Source organism: Dromiciops gliroides, chromosome 1, assembly GCF_019393635.1.
Source record: "Dromiciops gliroides isolate mDroGli1 chromosome 1, mDroGli1.pri, whole genome shotgun sequence".
NCBI classification, from domain to species: domain Eukaryota; kingdom Metazoa; phylum Chordata; class Mammalia; order Microbiotheria; family Microbiotheriidae; genus Dromiciops; species Dromiciops gliroides.
Genome location: NC_057861.1, coordinates 8,697,717 through 8,709,604, shown reverse-complemented (window position 1 = coordinate 8,709,604; position 11,888 = coordinate 8,697,717). Strand labels below are relative to the sequence as shown.

At 54.9% G+C, this 11,888-nt stretch overlaps 1 protein-coding gene across 1 annotated transcript; it reads left to right on the top strand.

Moving 5' to 3' along the window:
• The first annotated feature begins 108 nt into the window (after window positions 1–108).
• SLC35E4 (solute carrier family 35 member E4) lies at window positions 109–8,554 on the top strand. Its single transcript, XM_043979310.1, has 2 exons — window positions 109–2,467; window positions 7,057–8,554. The coding sequence occupies exons 1-2, from the start codon at window positions 1,840–1,842 to the stop codon at window positions 7,482–7,484; spliced, it is 1,056 nt and encodes a 351-aa protein (XP_043835245.1). The 5' UTR covers window positions 109–1,839; the 3' UTR covers window positions 7,485–8,554.
• Window positions 8,555–11,888: the final 3,334 nt, after the last annotated feature.

The following is an 11,888-nucleotide window of genomic DNA, read 5'->3' as shown; positions in this document are numbered from 1 at the left end:
TCATTAATGACAGCGAGCAGGAGCTTGAGACAAGGCTGGGAAGGTGGCCAAGCTGAGTGAACCTTCCAGTGACCGCCCACCAGTGGCATCTTCCAGCCGCAGAAAGGAGGCACACACCCTGTAGATGGGAGGAACTGAGGGATTACCTGTAAGAAAGAAGCAGAGATGTGGGAGGCCAATGACAATCCATTCCACACATCCTTAGAGAGGTCACTTTCCATGTGGAGCTGGCCTGGGTCCTGTCTCTTCCTTGACCAGTAGGGGGAGGCTGCTCTCATAGACTCAGGCCAGACCTAGACATACAGCCTCTGCCTGGGTGGGCCCCTGGTTCCTGGATCCCCCAAAGAATCTGAACTTGATCCTGAGGTGATGAAGTCCAAAGGGGTGGAATTTACAGCCCTGAGCTAGTGCCTTGAATTCAGGACTCATGGCCTGCCTAAGCCCCAGCTGCCAGTGACTCAGTTTTCCCTATGCCCCGTGGCTACCCCTCCCTGCGGGCCCAGGCCCAGGCGCAGGAGAATGACTCTCCTTCCTGTTGTGGACTGCGTGCTCCTGCCTAGAGGTGGGTGCATCGCTGAGAGGAGGGCTCAGTGATGCCTGGCAGCAAGCCCTGGGAATAGAGGTGGGGCTGTGGCTGGGCAGGGCTGGGTGTGATGGGCAATGTCAGGGGAAGGATGTGGGAAGGGAGCTGGGGCCTCCCTCTTCTACTGAAAGCTCCCAAGGAGAGAGGCGATGATGGGCTGAGGACCTTTCAGCTTTCTGAGGCCAAGGATGGGCAGGGCCAGCCGGCTCACTCTCTGGCATGAACACAGGCTTGGCATGCTTGGGGGAGCTGGGACAAACCCCAGGCCTCCTAGAGTCCTCCTTCACTGTGAAAATAGTGGGGGACAGAGGCCAATGTGAAGGATGTGCTCAAGTCCTCTGATGTCACATCCAGGAGTCCTTAGCCTAGAGCTGACTCAGCTAGGGAGTTGGGAGTGTGTGTGTGTCTCGGAAGGGGCTGGGGGGTTGGGGGGTATTCCAAGATTCGGAGAATGACACTATTAGGGAAGGGCCAACATCTGCAGAGGAGGGGTTGGTGCTGAGCCTGGGATGGATACCCGGTGGAGCCAGAGAGGGGAAGGGGCCTCCCTTTCGGTGGCTGTGACGGTCTCAGGGTCTGCTCTAAGTCCCCCCAGCACGCAGTTCTGGCCCATCCCAAGTGGGGCCCAGACCCACCCTCTTCTAGTTTAGGCTTCCTGCCCTTTGCCCCCAGTCCGATTCTCAAACGTCTCAGTGTCACCACGGCAGCTAGCAGCTTTGGCCGGGCGGGGCAGGATGGGGAGGGCTCCTAGGGCTCCTCTCCCTAGGCGGTTTCCAGGGCAACCAGTTGGCTTTAGCCAATGTGGGCGAGCCGGCCGAGCCGGGGCGGAGAGGGGGTGTGGCCGGGATTCGGAGGCGGTCCCGGGGCGTGGCCAGCTCTGGCCCCGCCCTCCCTCCGCTGTACGCCAGTCCTGGGTGGTGGAGGCGGGGCCGGGCCCGGCTGGAGCAGTAGAGCAGCGGCAGCGGAGCCCCCAGCCCGTGGAGCCGCCGCTCCGGGGGGGAAATCGGGCCCTACCCGGCCGGGCATCGCCGCCGCTGCCGGCTCACCCAGAGGCCGGGGCCCAGAGCCAGCCTTAACTTCGCTTAGAGATCCTCCGGTGTATCCTCCCCCGCAAGCCGGACACGGGATACGGAGGACGTCAAGCCCTGACCCGGGGCCCAAGAAGAGCTTGTCCGCGGGGCCGAAAGAAGCCCCGGCTGTGGCGGGGCAGCCCCTGGCCCATCCGGACACCCGGGCCCCCCGTCCCCTCGGCCCCCATGTGCATCTGCTCCCGGAGGAACCATGAAGCAGGAATGACCTCGGCCGATGGAGCCCCGGCCGCCACGCTCCTGCTGCCTTGGAAGCTGGCCCTGCGGGACCGGGAGCAGGGTCAGTGCCCGGCGGGCAGCCCCGGGCGCATCTTGGCCACCGTGCTGGTCTGGCTGGTCACGGGCACCAGCATGTCCAGCCTCAACAAGTGGATCTTCGCCGTCCACGGCTTCCGGTACCCGTTGCTGCTTTCTTCCTTGCACATGCTGACCGCTGTCCTCGTGGGCTACCCGCTGGCCGGGCATTGGGCACGAGGGCCTCTCCCTGCCCGGGCCAGGAGGAGGGTTTTCTTGCTGAGCCTGACCTTCTGTGCTACCATGGCCTGTGGGAACTTGGGCCTTACCTATGTGCATTTGGACTTCGCTCAGATGGTCTACACCACCACACCGCTCTTCACCCTGGCTTTGTCCAAGGCCATTTTGGGCAAGCACCATCACCCGCTGCAGTACGCGGCCATGGGGCCCATCTGCCTGGGCGCTGCCTGCAGCCTCATGGGCGAGATGCACTTCCACCGCACTGGCTGCTCTTTCCTCTTCGCTGCCACCTTCCTGCGGGGCCTCAAATCTGTGCAGCAAAGTGAGTACCCACGTGCCAGTGTGCTAGGGCTGAGCCGCAAGGACCAGCTCGGCCTCACACTCTCTGTGGGACCCTGGGCAAAGTGCTTTGGCTCTACAGGCTTCGGTCTCCACAACTGTATATCCAGGGGGTTAAACTATACAGGTCTGCTGAGGCCCCTCCCAGCCCTGACATCCCCTGCTCTAAGGCCCCTCCCAGCCCTGATATCCCCTGCTCTAAGGCCCCTCCCAGCCCTGACATCCCCTGTTCTAAGGCCCCTCCCAGCCCTGACATCCCCTGTTCTAAGGCCCCTCCCAGCCCTGACTTCCCTTGTTCTCCTGCCCCTCCCAGCTCTGACATTTTCTGGCTACTCTTCATGGAAGAGGAAATAGGCCTGGAGGAAGGGAAGTGACTTGTCCAAGGTCTCACACACTGGGCAGGATTAGTATTTGAATCCAAGTCCCCGAATTCCAAATACAGCCCTTTTTTCCATTGGACCACAAGATAAACTTTTTCTGTTTGGTCCCAGAGGGCAGGACTATGAGCAATCATAAATTGAAGAGAGGAAAGGCTGTTTATATGTCAGGACAAACTTTCTAGGGATTAGAAAAAAGTAAAACAAACAGCTAATCCGCTTAGGTCGTGGTTTCCCATCTCTCGAGATCTAAAACCTCGTCTGAGTGTATTGTAAAGGGGATCTGAGTCTAGGCTGTACTAAATGTCCTCTGAGGTTTCTTCCAACTGAGGCTATGTGCTGTGCTTGCAGACTGAGGTACGCTATTCTGGGACATAAGCAGTTGACCAGAGAGACTAGGCCCCCAGAGGAGTCCTGAATATATGTATACATACACACAGTGGGGTCTAGGACTCGATGGGGTGGTAATCAATCAGTCAGTTGCTGTTCTTGCCTGAGGTCCTGGGATAGGGAGATGCTTTAGTCATCCCCTGCACTTAAGGAAAGGGATAGAGACTAGATCCAGTGCATGTCCTGGTCTTGTGTTGGGGGGGGGGGGGGAGCATACTATTTAGAGGATATCATATTGATTGGTTTATCTGGAGGATGCCTGAAAAGAAATAGAGCCACATCTCTCCACCTCCATCCCAATCCCTTCTGGGTTTTCCAGTCTTCATCTCTGGAAGCCCACCAACTGAGGCCTCCTATTCGCTCTCTTTTCTCCTCCTCTTTCTCATCCATCTCTCTTTTCTCCTCCTCTCTCCCTCTTTCTCTTCCTTTCTCTCTCCTTTTCTTTTCTCCCTCATTCATTCTCTTTTTTTCCTCTCCTCTTTCTCTCTACACATAAGTATGTTACAGACATACACCAATCTCACAAACACGTTCCCAGGTGCACCTGCATAGACGGAGAGACATGGACCCCAACCTCACATGTGTAGATACATGCAGGTGCACATGTATGGGTCTGTTCTCCTCCTTACAGCATTCACATACTTCTGTGTACTTGTAGAAATGCATGTTATGCATGGGCTTGTACAAATGCCCACATTTCCATGCATGGAAGTGGCCTGTGCAGGCATGCCCGGGTTACCATTCCACTCACCCCCAACTCTGTGTGCAGACCCTGTTTGTGCCTCACACAGACATGCCCAGAGTCCCCACTGAGTATCTGTGCATGCAGATGGACCCAGTGGACAAGCACCCAATCACACACACGCATGCCCGTCCAAGCCTCTCCATGTGCCCACAGGAGGAAGCTGCCCCACCCTCTTGTCCCAGGGCAGTGAAAAGCTCTACCCTAGCTGGCAGTCCCTAAGCCCAGTGTCTATTTTTGCCTTCGGGTTACCTGAGAAGCCAAACAAGGAAGCAGAAATGTGACACTTGGGCCAAGCCTGGGCACTCGCTCTCCCTCTCTGGGCAGTGGCTCAGGGATTGGCGGTGGTGGGAGGGGAGAGTAGACCCTGGCCTAGTCATTGGGAAAGCTCCTGCCTCTCCCCTGAGTCCCTTGACCAACCCCCTTTCCCCCGGTAACCGGATTATTGTCCCTGAGCCCTAGGACTCCAAGAGGGTGGGTGGCCAAGGAGCAGGGCTGATGCCATGGCCTGGGGTTCCTCAGGAAGCCATTACTTCCCTCCTTGTCCCCCCTCCAACTGTGGGTGTTTCTATCCCATCCGACAGGCCCAGGCCAGGGCCCTAGGAGGTGCCTTCCAGGCCCTGCTGCCCCGATGCTGACCACTGTGAGAAGGAACCTTCAGAGCCACAAGCCAAAAGCCCTCATTTGACATGGGAAACTGAAGCTGAAAGTCCCTGGGAAGCACAGAGCCAGGGTCTGAGTGGATAGAACACTGGGCCTGGAGACAAGAAGACCTGAGTTCAAATTCGCCTTCAGTCACTTAGTAGTTGTGTGACCCAGGGCAAGTCACTTAAGTGCCATTTGCCTCAGTTTCCTTATCTATAAAATGGGAGTCATAAAAGCACCTACTCCGAGGGTTGTCCTGAGGATCAAACGAGATCATATTTGTAAAGCACTTAGTACAGTGTCCAGCACATAGTAGGTGCTATATAAATGGTAGGTGCTAATTCTTCTTCTTCTTCTTAGCATACATTCCAGCACTGTGCTAAGACAAAAAATAGTCTGTTCCCTCCTGAAGCCCACCTTCTGCTGGGAAAGTCAGCACGCACATAACTAATAGAGATTCAGCGTAAATGGGAGGTCGCCTCACTGAGGAAGACCTTGGCAGCTGAGGGGATGGGAGGGGCCTCCTCCAGGTGGGACGTGAGCTGAATTTTGGAGGGAGCCAGGGCACTGAGGAGGGGGTGGACACCAGCATTCCAGGCAGGGGGGACAGCTCTTGCAAAGGCCTGGAATCAGGAGATGGAGTGTAGGGTATGGAAGCTTGTATAGGCCAGGAGAGCCGGACCCAGGGGTGTATGAAGGGAGTTGGGCGGGAGAAGACTGGAAGGGAAGGAAGGGCATGTGTTGTGAAGAGCCTTCCCAAACCTGTCTGAGGCCCGGGGTCCCTCGAGGCTCCCTCTCCTGCAGGGGCTTCAGTGACTCAGTGTGGGACAGCAGGTCCCTAGGGGGGAGGCGTATCCTGGGTATTCCCCTCCCCCATGCCTAGGAGGGTCTGCCCACCATTCTGCTGGTCTACCCCAAAGCCCCAGAGCTTAGAAGTCAAAGGTCAGAACAGGGGCTGGCTGACCCAGCCTGAGACAGCCCACTGTCATCCATTCCTGGCTGCCTGGGGCTCTCTGGGACCAGAGACTACTAAATGGGAGTGTTGTTCATTTCTGGGTGACCCATTTTGGAAAGAACACTAACAAGGTAGAGAGGCCTCACCCAGAAGAGAGAGAAGGGGCCCAGAAGCCAGGCCCAATAGGACCTTTCGAAGAGAAGCCTTGAAGCCGAGCATCTCCGGGTACCTGAGATGCCTTGGGTGACGCTAGCTTTCCTTGGCTCCACAGGGGCAGACGTAGGATCATGGGCAGGGGAGCGGTGTGAGAGGGAACTTGAGGCAAAGGTCCGGGAAGAGTCCCAGACAATCAGAGCTCTCCTGGATCGGACCTGGCTGCTCCCATGGGGATGGGCTGGATGCTGGATGACCACTGCAGGGGGGATCCTGATCCTGGTAGCACTGGCTGGCCTTGGAGCCCCTGGGATCAGGGGCCTTGAGCAGCCGCAGAAGTGGATGGAATGTTAAGGGCATCAGGAGCCACCCTCAGGCTCTGCCCTCAGTCTCCACCCTCCTCCCCAACCCCTACCTCACCCTCCTCTAAGGAGGGACAAGAGAGCTCAGTTGTGGACCACAGAGACCTCTGGGAGGGGAGGCCTGGGACTGATATTGGAGCAAATATCAGAGGCTTTCCCAAGAAATCACTGAGCAAACATTTATGAAGCACCTACTGTATGCCAAGCACTGAACGAGGCACCAGGAAAGAAAGATTTTATCAAGGGAGACAACATGTCTTATAAGCAGGGAAGCTCTGTGGTTAGGGCTGGGAGGGTAGTTGAAAGAAAAAAAAGGCCAACCCGGACCCTGAAACTCAGTTTCAGGAGCTTTATAGTTTTGCTGAGAGTTAGTCTGGACCCCCGCATAGCCCGAAGCACTAAGGATAAAGCTAGGAGTAAAATGATAAGATGCAGGGGGAGGCCTTCCTTTGGCATATACCATTTCACTTCCCTGGGCCTCAGTTTCCCTTTCCGTAAAGTAAGAGGGGTTGGACTTGATGACTTCTATGTCCCTTCTAGCTCTAGGGCCATTGATAACCTTTTGACCTGACCTTTACTGGGGTATGACCTTAACCCAGGGACCTAAGGATACCATCTACCCATCTACTTCATCTGTAGCTTGTCTGAACGTAATTGTCTGAATGTTGTCTCCCCCATTAGACTGGGATCTCCCCGAAGGCAGGGACTGTTTTTGCCTTTCTGTGTATCCCTAGCACTTAGAGCAATGCCTGGCATATAGTAGGTTCCTAATAAATGCTTATCTAGCTTATCTGGCTGATCTAGACTTCAAAGGGACTTTAGGGGAAACTGAGGCCCAGAGAATGGAGAGACGTGCTAGCCAGCTAATGAGGGAATGCCAGGCCAGCAGGCCTCATTCTAGGGCCCAAGAGCCTGCTCTGACCCCCGCTCCCCTCTCCTGCTTTCCAGGTGTCCTGCTGCAGGAGGAGAGGCTGGACTCAGTGACCCTGCTTTACCTGACATCACTCCCCAGTTTCTGCCTGCTGCTAGGCGCGGCCCTGGTGCTGGAGGTGGGCAGTGCCAGTCCAGTCCTGGTCCCCGCTGACCACTGCCTCTGGCTGCTCATTCTGCTCAGCTGCCTGGTCTCAGTCCTCTACAACCTGGCTAGCTTCTCCCTGCTGGCCCTCACGTCGGCCCTCACCGTCCACGTGCTGGGCAACTTCCACGTGGTGGGCAACCTGGCCTTGTCCTGGCTCCTGTTTGGAAGCCGCCTGAGTGGCCTCAGCTACGTGGGCATCGTCCTGACGCTGGTGGGGATGTTTCTGTACCATAACTGCCGCTTGGTGGCCTCCTGGTGGACCCTGTGGTGGACAGGCCGGCCTGTCAGAGCCCTGTGAAGGATGGCTGTGCCCATCTGTGAGCTGTGCCCTCTGTGCCCGTTGGGCCCAGGCTGGTCCAGCCTCAGCTTGTTTGAAGCACTGTGGGACCCAACAGCCTGGAAGAAGAGGGGCTTTAACTGGGGTGGGCATGAACCTCAGCCAAGAAGAACCTTCCAGAACGATGGCACGGGGGAGGGCAAGCGGGGAGCCTGATTGGTCACACATCCATTCTCTGGGACCTCAAGGTTACAAAGAGCTTGCCTAGCCCCGTGAGGGAGTTAGTGGGAGGATTATCACCCTCGTTTTACAAAGGAGGAAACTGAGGCTCTGGGGGAGGGGGTGACCTGGCTTGTCTGGGGCTCTCTCCCTGCCTCTCCTGGTCTCCTGCATTGGTCTGGGACATTGTAAGCCCCAAGTTCAGTCGTGGGTGAGTTCCCTCCCTTTCCCTGATCTGTGCCTCAGTTTCCCCTTCTGCTAAAAGAGGATGATGCTTGCTACAAAGGGGCCAGAGGAGAATGGAAATGCGAGTGAGTATTGGAATTAAAAGTGATTATTATTACTTTTCCAGCTGCAGCCTGCACCAAGTATACTAAAATGAAATGGGTGATGGAGATGATTTCTCAGGAGGATCTTGGAGAGGTCGAGAAGTGCTGCCCAGATGCCCCTGGACTGGGGCAGGGCTGGGAGCGGGGCTGGTGCTGGGGGTTAGGCTGCTCCGGAGAAACCAAGTCAGGGCAGGCTTGGCCCCCTCCAGCTCCACCCTCCAATCTCTCTGCTGCTATAGACTGGGGAAGGGGGCTGGGAATCAGTGGCTTGAGCCCCCCCTCCCATCCCTGGTGGGGCTGCAGCAAAGGCCAGGATGGTCTCTGACCCAGGCCGTCCAACCCTAGATGGGCCTTTCCATTGGCAGGGGCCTGTCCTAGGCAGAAGTGCCCCGCCTCGGTGGGGCTGCAAAGGGGGCTATTTCCGTCCTCAAATAAAGCACTGTTTGGTTCTCTCTGTCTCGTTTCCTTGGGCGACACAGCTGCCTCTTGCCCAGCAGGCGGGCAGCCAAGAGGGGAGCAGAGAAGGGCGTGGAGGGTGGTCCTCGGAGACACCTGTTTCCAGAGCCAGCTCGGGCCCAGAAACGGTTGATGAGCTCAGTTTGGAGGCCCTGCTGTCCCTGGGTAGGAGCTGTGAGGAACGTGGGCCTGCCTCACTCAGCAAGAACTGTGGGGTCTGGGGACACCCCCAGGCACTGGCCCCACTTGGAACTGGGGCTAACCCTTGCACTCTGTAGTAGAGAAGAGCTCTGAGCTGGATGGCACCAAATTCGGCTTTGTAATTGACTGCTTCTGTTTGATGTTAGTGAGGTCAGACAATAGCTGACCATTTCCTCATTTATGAAATGTGAGTCACCGAATCACAGGAGGAGTCTGTGTCGAGGGGCCTGAGAACAGGGGATGTCAGGGCTGGAAGGGGCCTGAGAACAGGGGATGCTAGGGCTGGGAGGGGCAGAACAAGGGATGTCAGGGCTGGGAGGGGTCTTAGAACAGGGGATGTCAGGGCTGGGAGGGGCCTCAGAACAGGGGATGCCAGGGCTGAGAGGGGCAGAACAAGGGATGTCAGGGCTGGGAGGGGCCTCAGAACAGGGGATGCCAGGGCTGAGAGGGGCAGAACAAGGGATGTCAGGGCTGGGAGGGGTCTTAGAACAGGGGATGTCAGAGCTGGGAGGGCCTTAGAATAGACAATGTTAGAGCTGGGAGAGGCTCTAGAATAGACAATGTTAGAGCTGGGAAAGGCCCTAGAATAAGGAATGTTAGAGCTGGGAGGGACCTTAGAACAGGGGATGCCAGGGCTGGGAGAGGAAGGAAAGCAGGGGATGCCAGGGCTGGGAGGGGAAGGAGAACAGGGGATGCCAGGGCTGGGAGGGGCAGAACAAGGGATGTCAGGGCTGGGAGGGGTCTTAGAACAGGGGATGTCAGAGCTGGGAGGGCCTTAGAATAGACAATGTTAGAGCTGGGAGAGGCCCTAGAATAAGGAATGTTAGAGCTGGGAGAGGCCCTAGAATAAGGAATGTTAGAGCTGGGAGGGACCTTAGAACAGGGGATGTCAGGGATGGGAGAGGGCTTAGAATAGACAATGTTAGAGCTGGGAGAGGCCCTAGAATAAGGAATGTTAGAGCTGGGAGGGACCTTAGAACAGGGGATGTCAGGGATGGGAGAGGGCTTAGAGTACATCTAGTTATGGGATCATTAATTCAGAATTGGAAGAGTCCTAGAACTCATCTAATCCAGTATCCTCACTTTACAGTTAAAGAAACTGAGGCCCAGAGAGGGCAGGGCCTTACCCACTGTCATACTTCGTGGGTAGTAAGGGCAAAGCTCCGATGCGAACCCAGGCCCCCAAATCCCCTGCTTTCCCATCGCCTGCCAAAGCCACTCTCAGACACCTGCAGAATGATCCAGACCAGTCAAGGCAAGGGCAAGGCCTTGAGGTCACGGCGGGCTGGGGGGGCCCTGGAGAAAGGAGGGAGAAGGAGCCCAGTCCCAGCCGGCCATGCATAAGCCAGTCCCTGCTTTGACCCCCACACCAGGCTAGGGTGAGGTCAGATCTCAAGGGGAGGGAGAAAAGTTTCTCCTTCTGGACTCTTCCAGATCAGTCATCTGAGAGAGTAAACTCCCTGAGGGCAAGTGCAGTCTCACTTTGTGTCTCCAGTGCCTAGCAGTACCCGGCCCACAGTCAGCGCTTAGTAAATTGTTGGATTAGAATTCTAAAATGTAGAAACAAGAGGAAAGAGATTTTTTTTAGTGAGGCAGTTGGGGTTAAGTGACTTGCCCAGGGTCACACTGCTAGTAAGTGTTGTGTCTGAGGTCGGATTTGAACTCAGGTCCCCCTGACTCCAGGGCCAGTGCTCTATCCACTGCACCACCTAACTGCCCTGAGGAGGGAGATTTTTAACTTGACTCTAACATTTTTCACCTGTGGGCTCTTCACACTCTTGGTAAGACAGAAGACTCCCCCCCTTCCCTCAGTCCCTTCCCATCTCTCACCTGCCACACAGTATTCAGCCCCACCTACAGTCAAAGTCTTTCCAGCAGGGTAAAGAGGATGATGATGATAACAATAATATAATAATAATATAAGCTTATAAGTCATAGTATATCAAGAATACATAATAATATTTTATTGTTATATATTAATGATTACATAATTATTATATATTAATTCTATTAATGATTACATAATATATAATATTGCATCGTTATAGCATGATATGTTAATTATTATATAACACATTAATAATACAGAATAAATTTATAATGAATATGAAATATTATAATAATTTAGAAAGCATTTCTGGTTTTCAAAACATTTTAGTTTATTATCTCACTTAATTCTTGCAACAGCCCTGGGGGTTGTTGTTATTGTTGAGTCATTTTAGTCCTGTTTGAGTCTTCATGATCCCATCTTGTGTTTTCTTGGCAGACACTGGCGCAATTTTTGCCATTTCCTACCCCAGCTCATTTTACAGATGAGTAAAGTGAGTCAGACAGAGTGAAGTGACTTGTCCAAGGTCACACAGCTAGTCAGTGTCTGAGGCTGGATTTGAACTCAGGAAGAAGAGTCTTTCTGACACCACGCCTGGTGCTCTGTGCACTATGGTGCCCTCTAGCTGCCCTATGTGCTATTATTATCCCCATTTTATCATCTTTTTTTTTTTTTTTAAGTGAGGCAATTGGGGTTAACTGACTTGCCCAGGGTCACACAGCTAGTAAGTGTTAAGTGTCTGAGGCCGGATTTGAACTCAGGTCCTCCTGAATCCAGGGCCGGTGCTCTATCCACTGCACCACCTAGTTGCCCCCATCCCCATTTTATAATTGAGGAAACTGAAGCTGAGATAGATGGTGACTTGTACAGGGTCACACAGATGGTTGAGACAGGATTGAAACTTGGCTCTTCCTGATTCTGAGCCCAGAGCTCTGTCCACTTCATCATGGCCTTCTAGAGTCCTGGGCTCCATTGAAAGAGGGCACCTGGGGGACCAATTGTTGCTGAAGACACAGGGCTGCCGCCTCTCCCTGACTCTGTGCCCCCCTGGCCCAGAAGCATCCTCTGCTGGCAAAGCCAGGGAAAGCTAGGCACACTCTTCACTCAGCTCCTAGACCTGAGAGCCAGAAGCTGCTGGAACCAGTTGTGGGGATCCCAGGCTCCCCAACCCCATGGGGTCTGCATGAAGAACAGCATGTGCTGGGGCTGAGGGCATGATGGGCAGGAGAGGGTGGCCTAGGGAGCAGCAAGACAAGTCAGGCCCGGCTCAATCAAATAGCAATGTGATGTCTTGCAAAGAAGACTGAGGGATGGTTGGCTTTCTCTGTAGAGAAGGGGGGCCTCCTAGCAAAGGGGGAACAGAGCAAGAAGCTCTGATCTGAGTGGAAGATG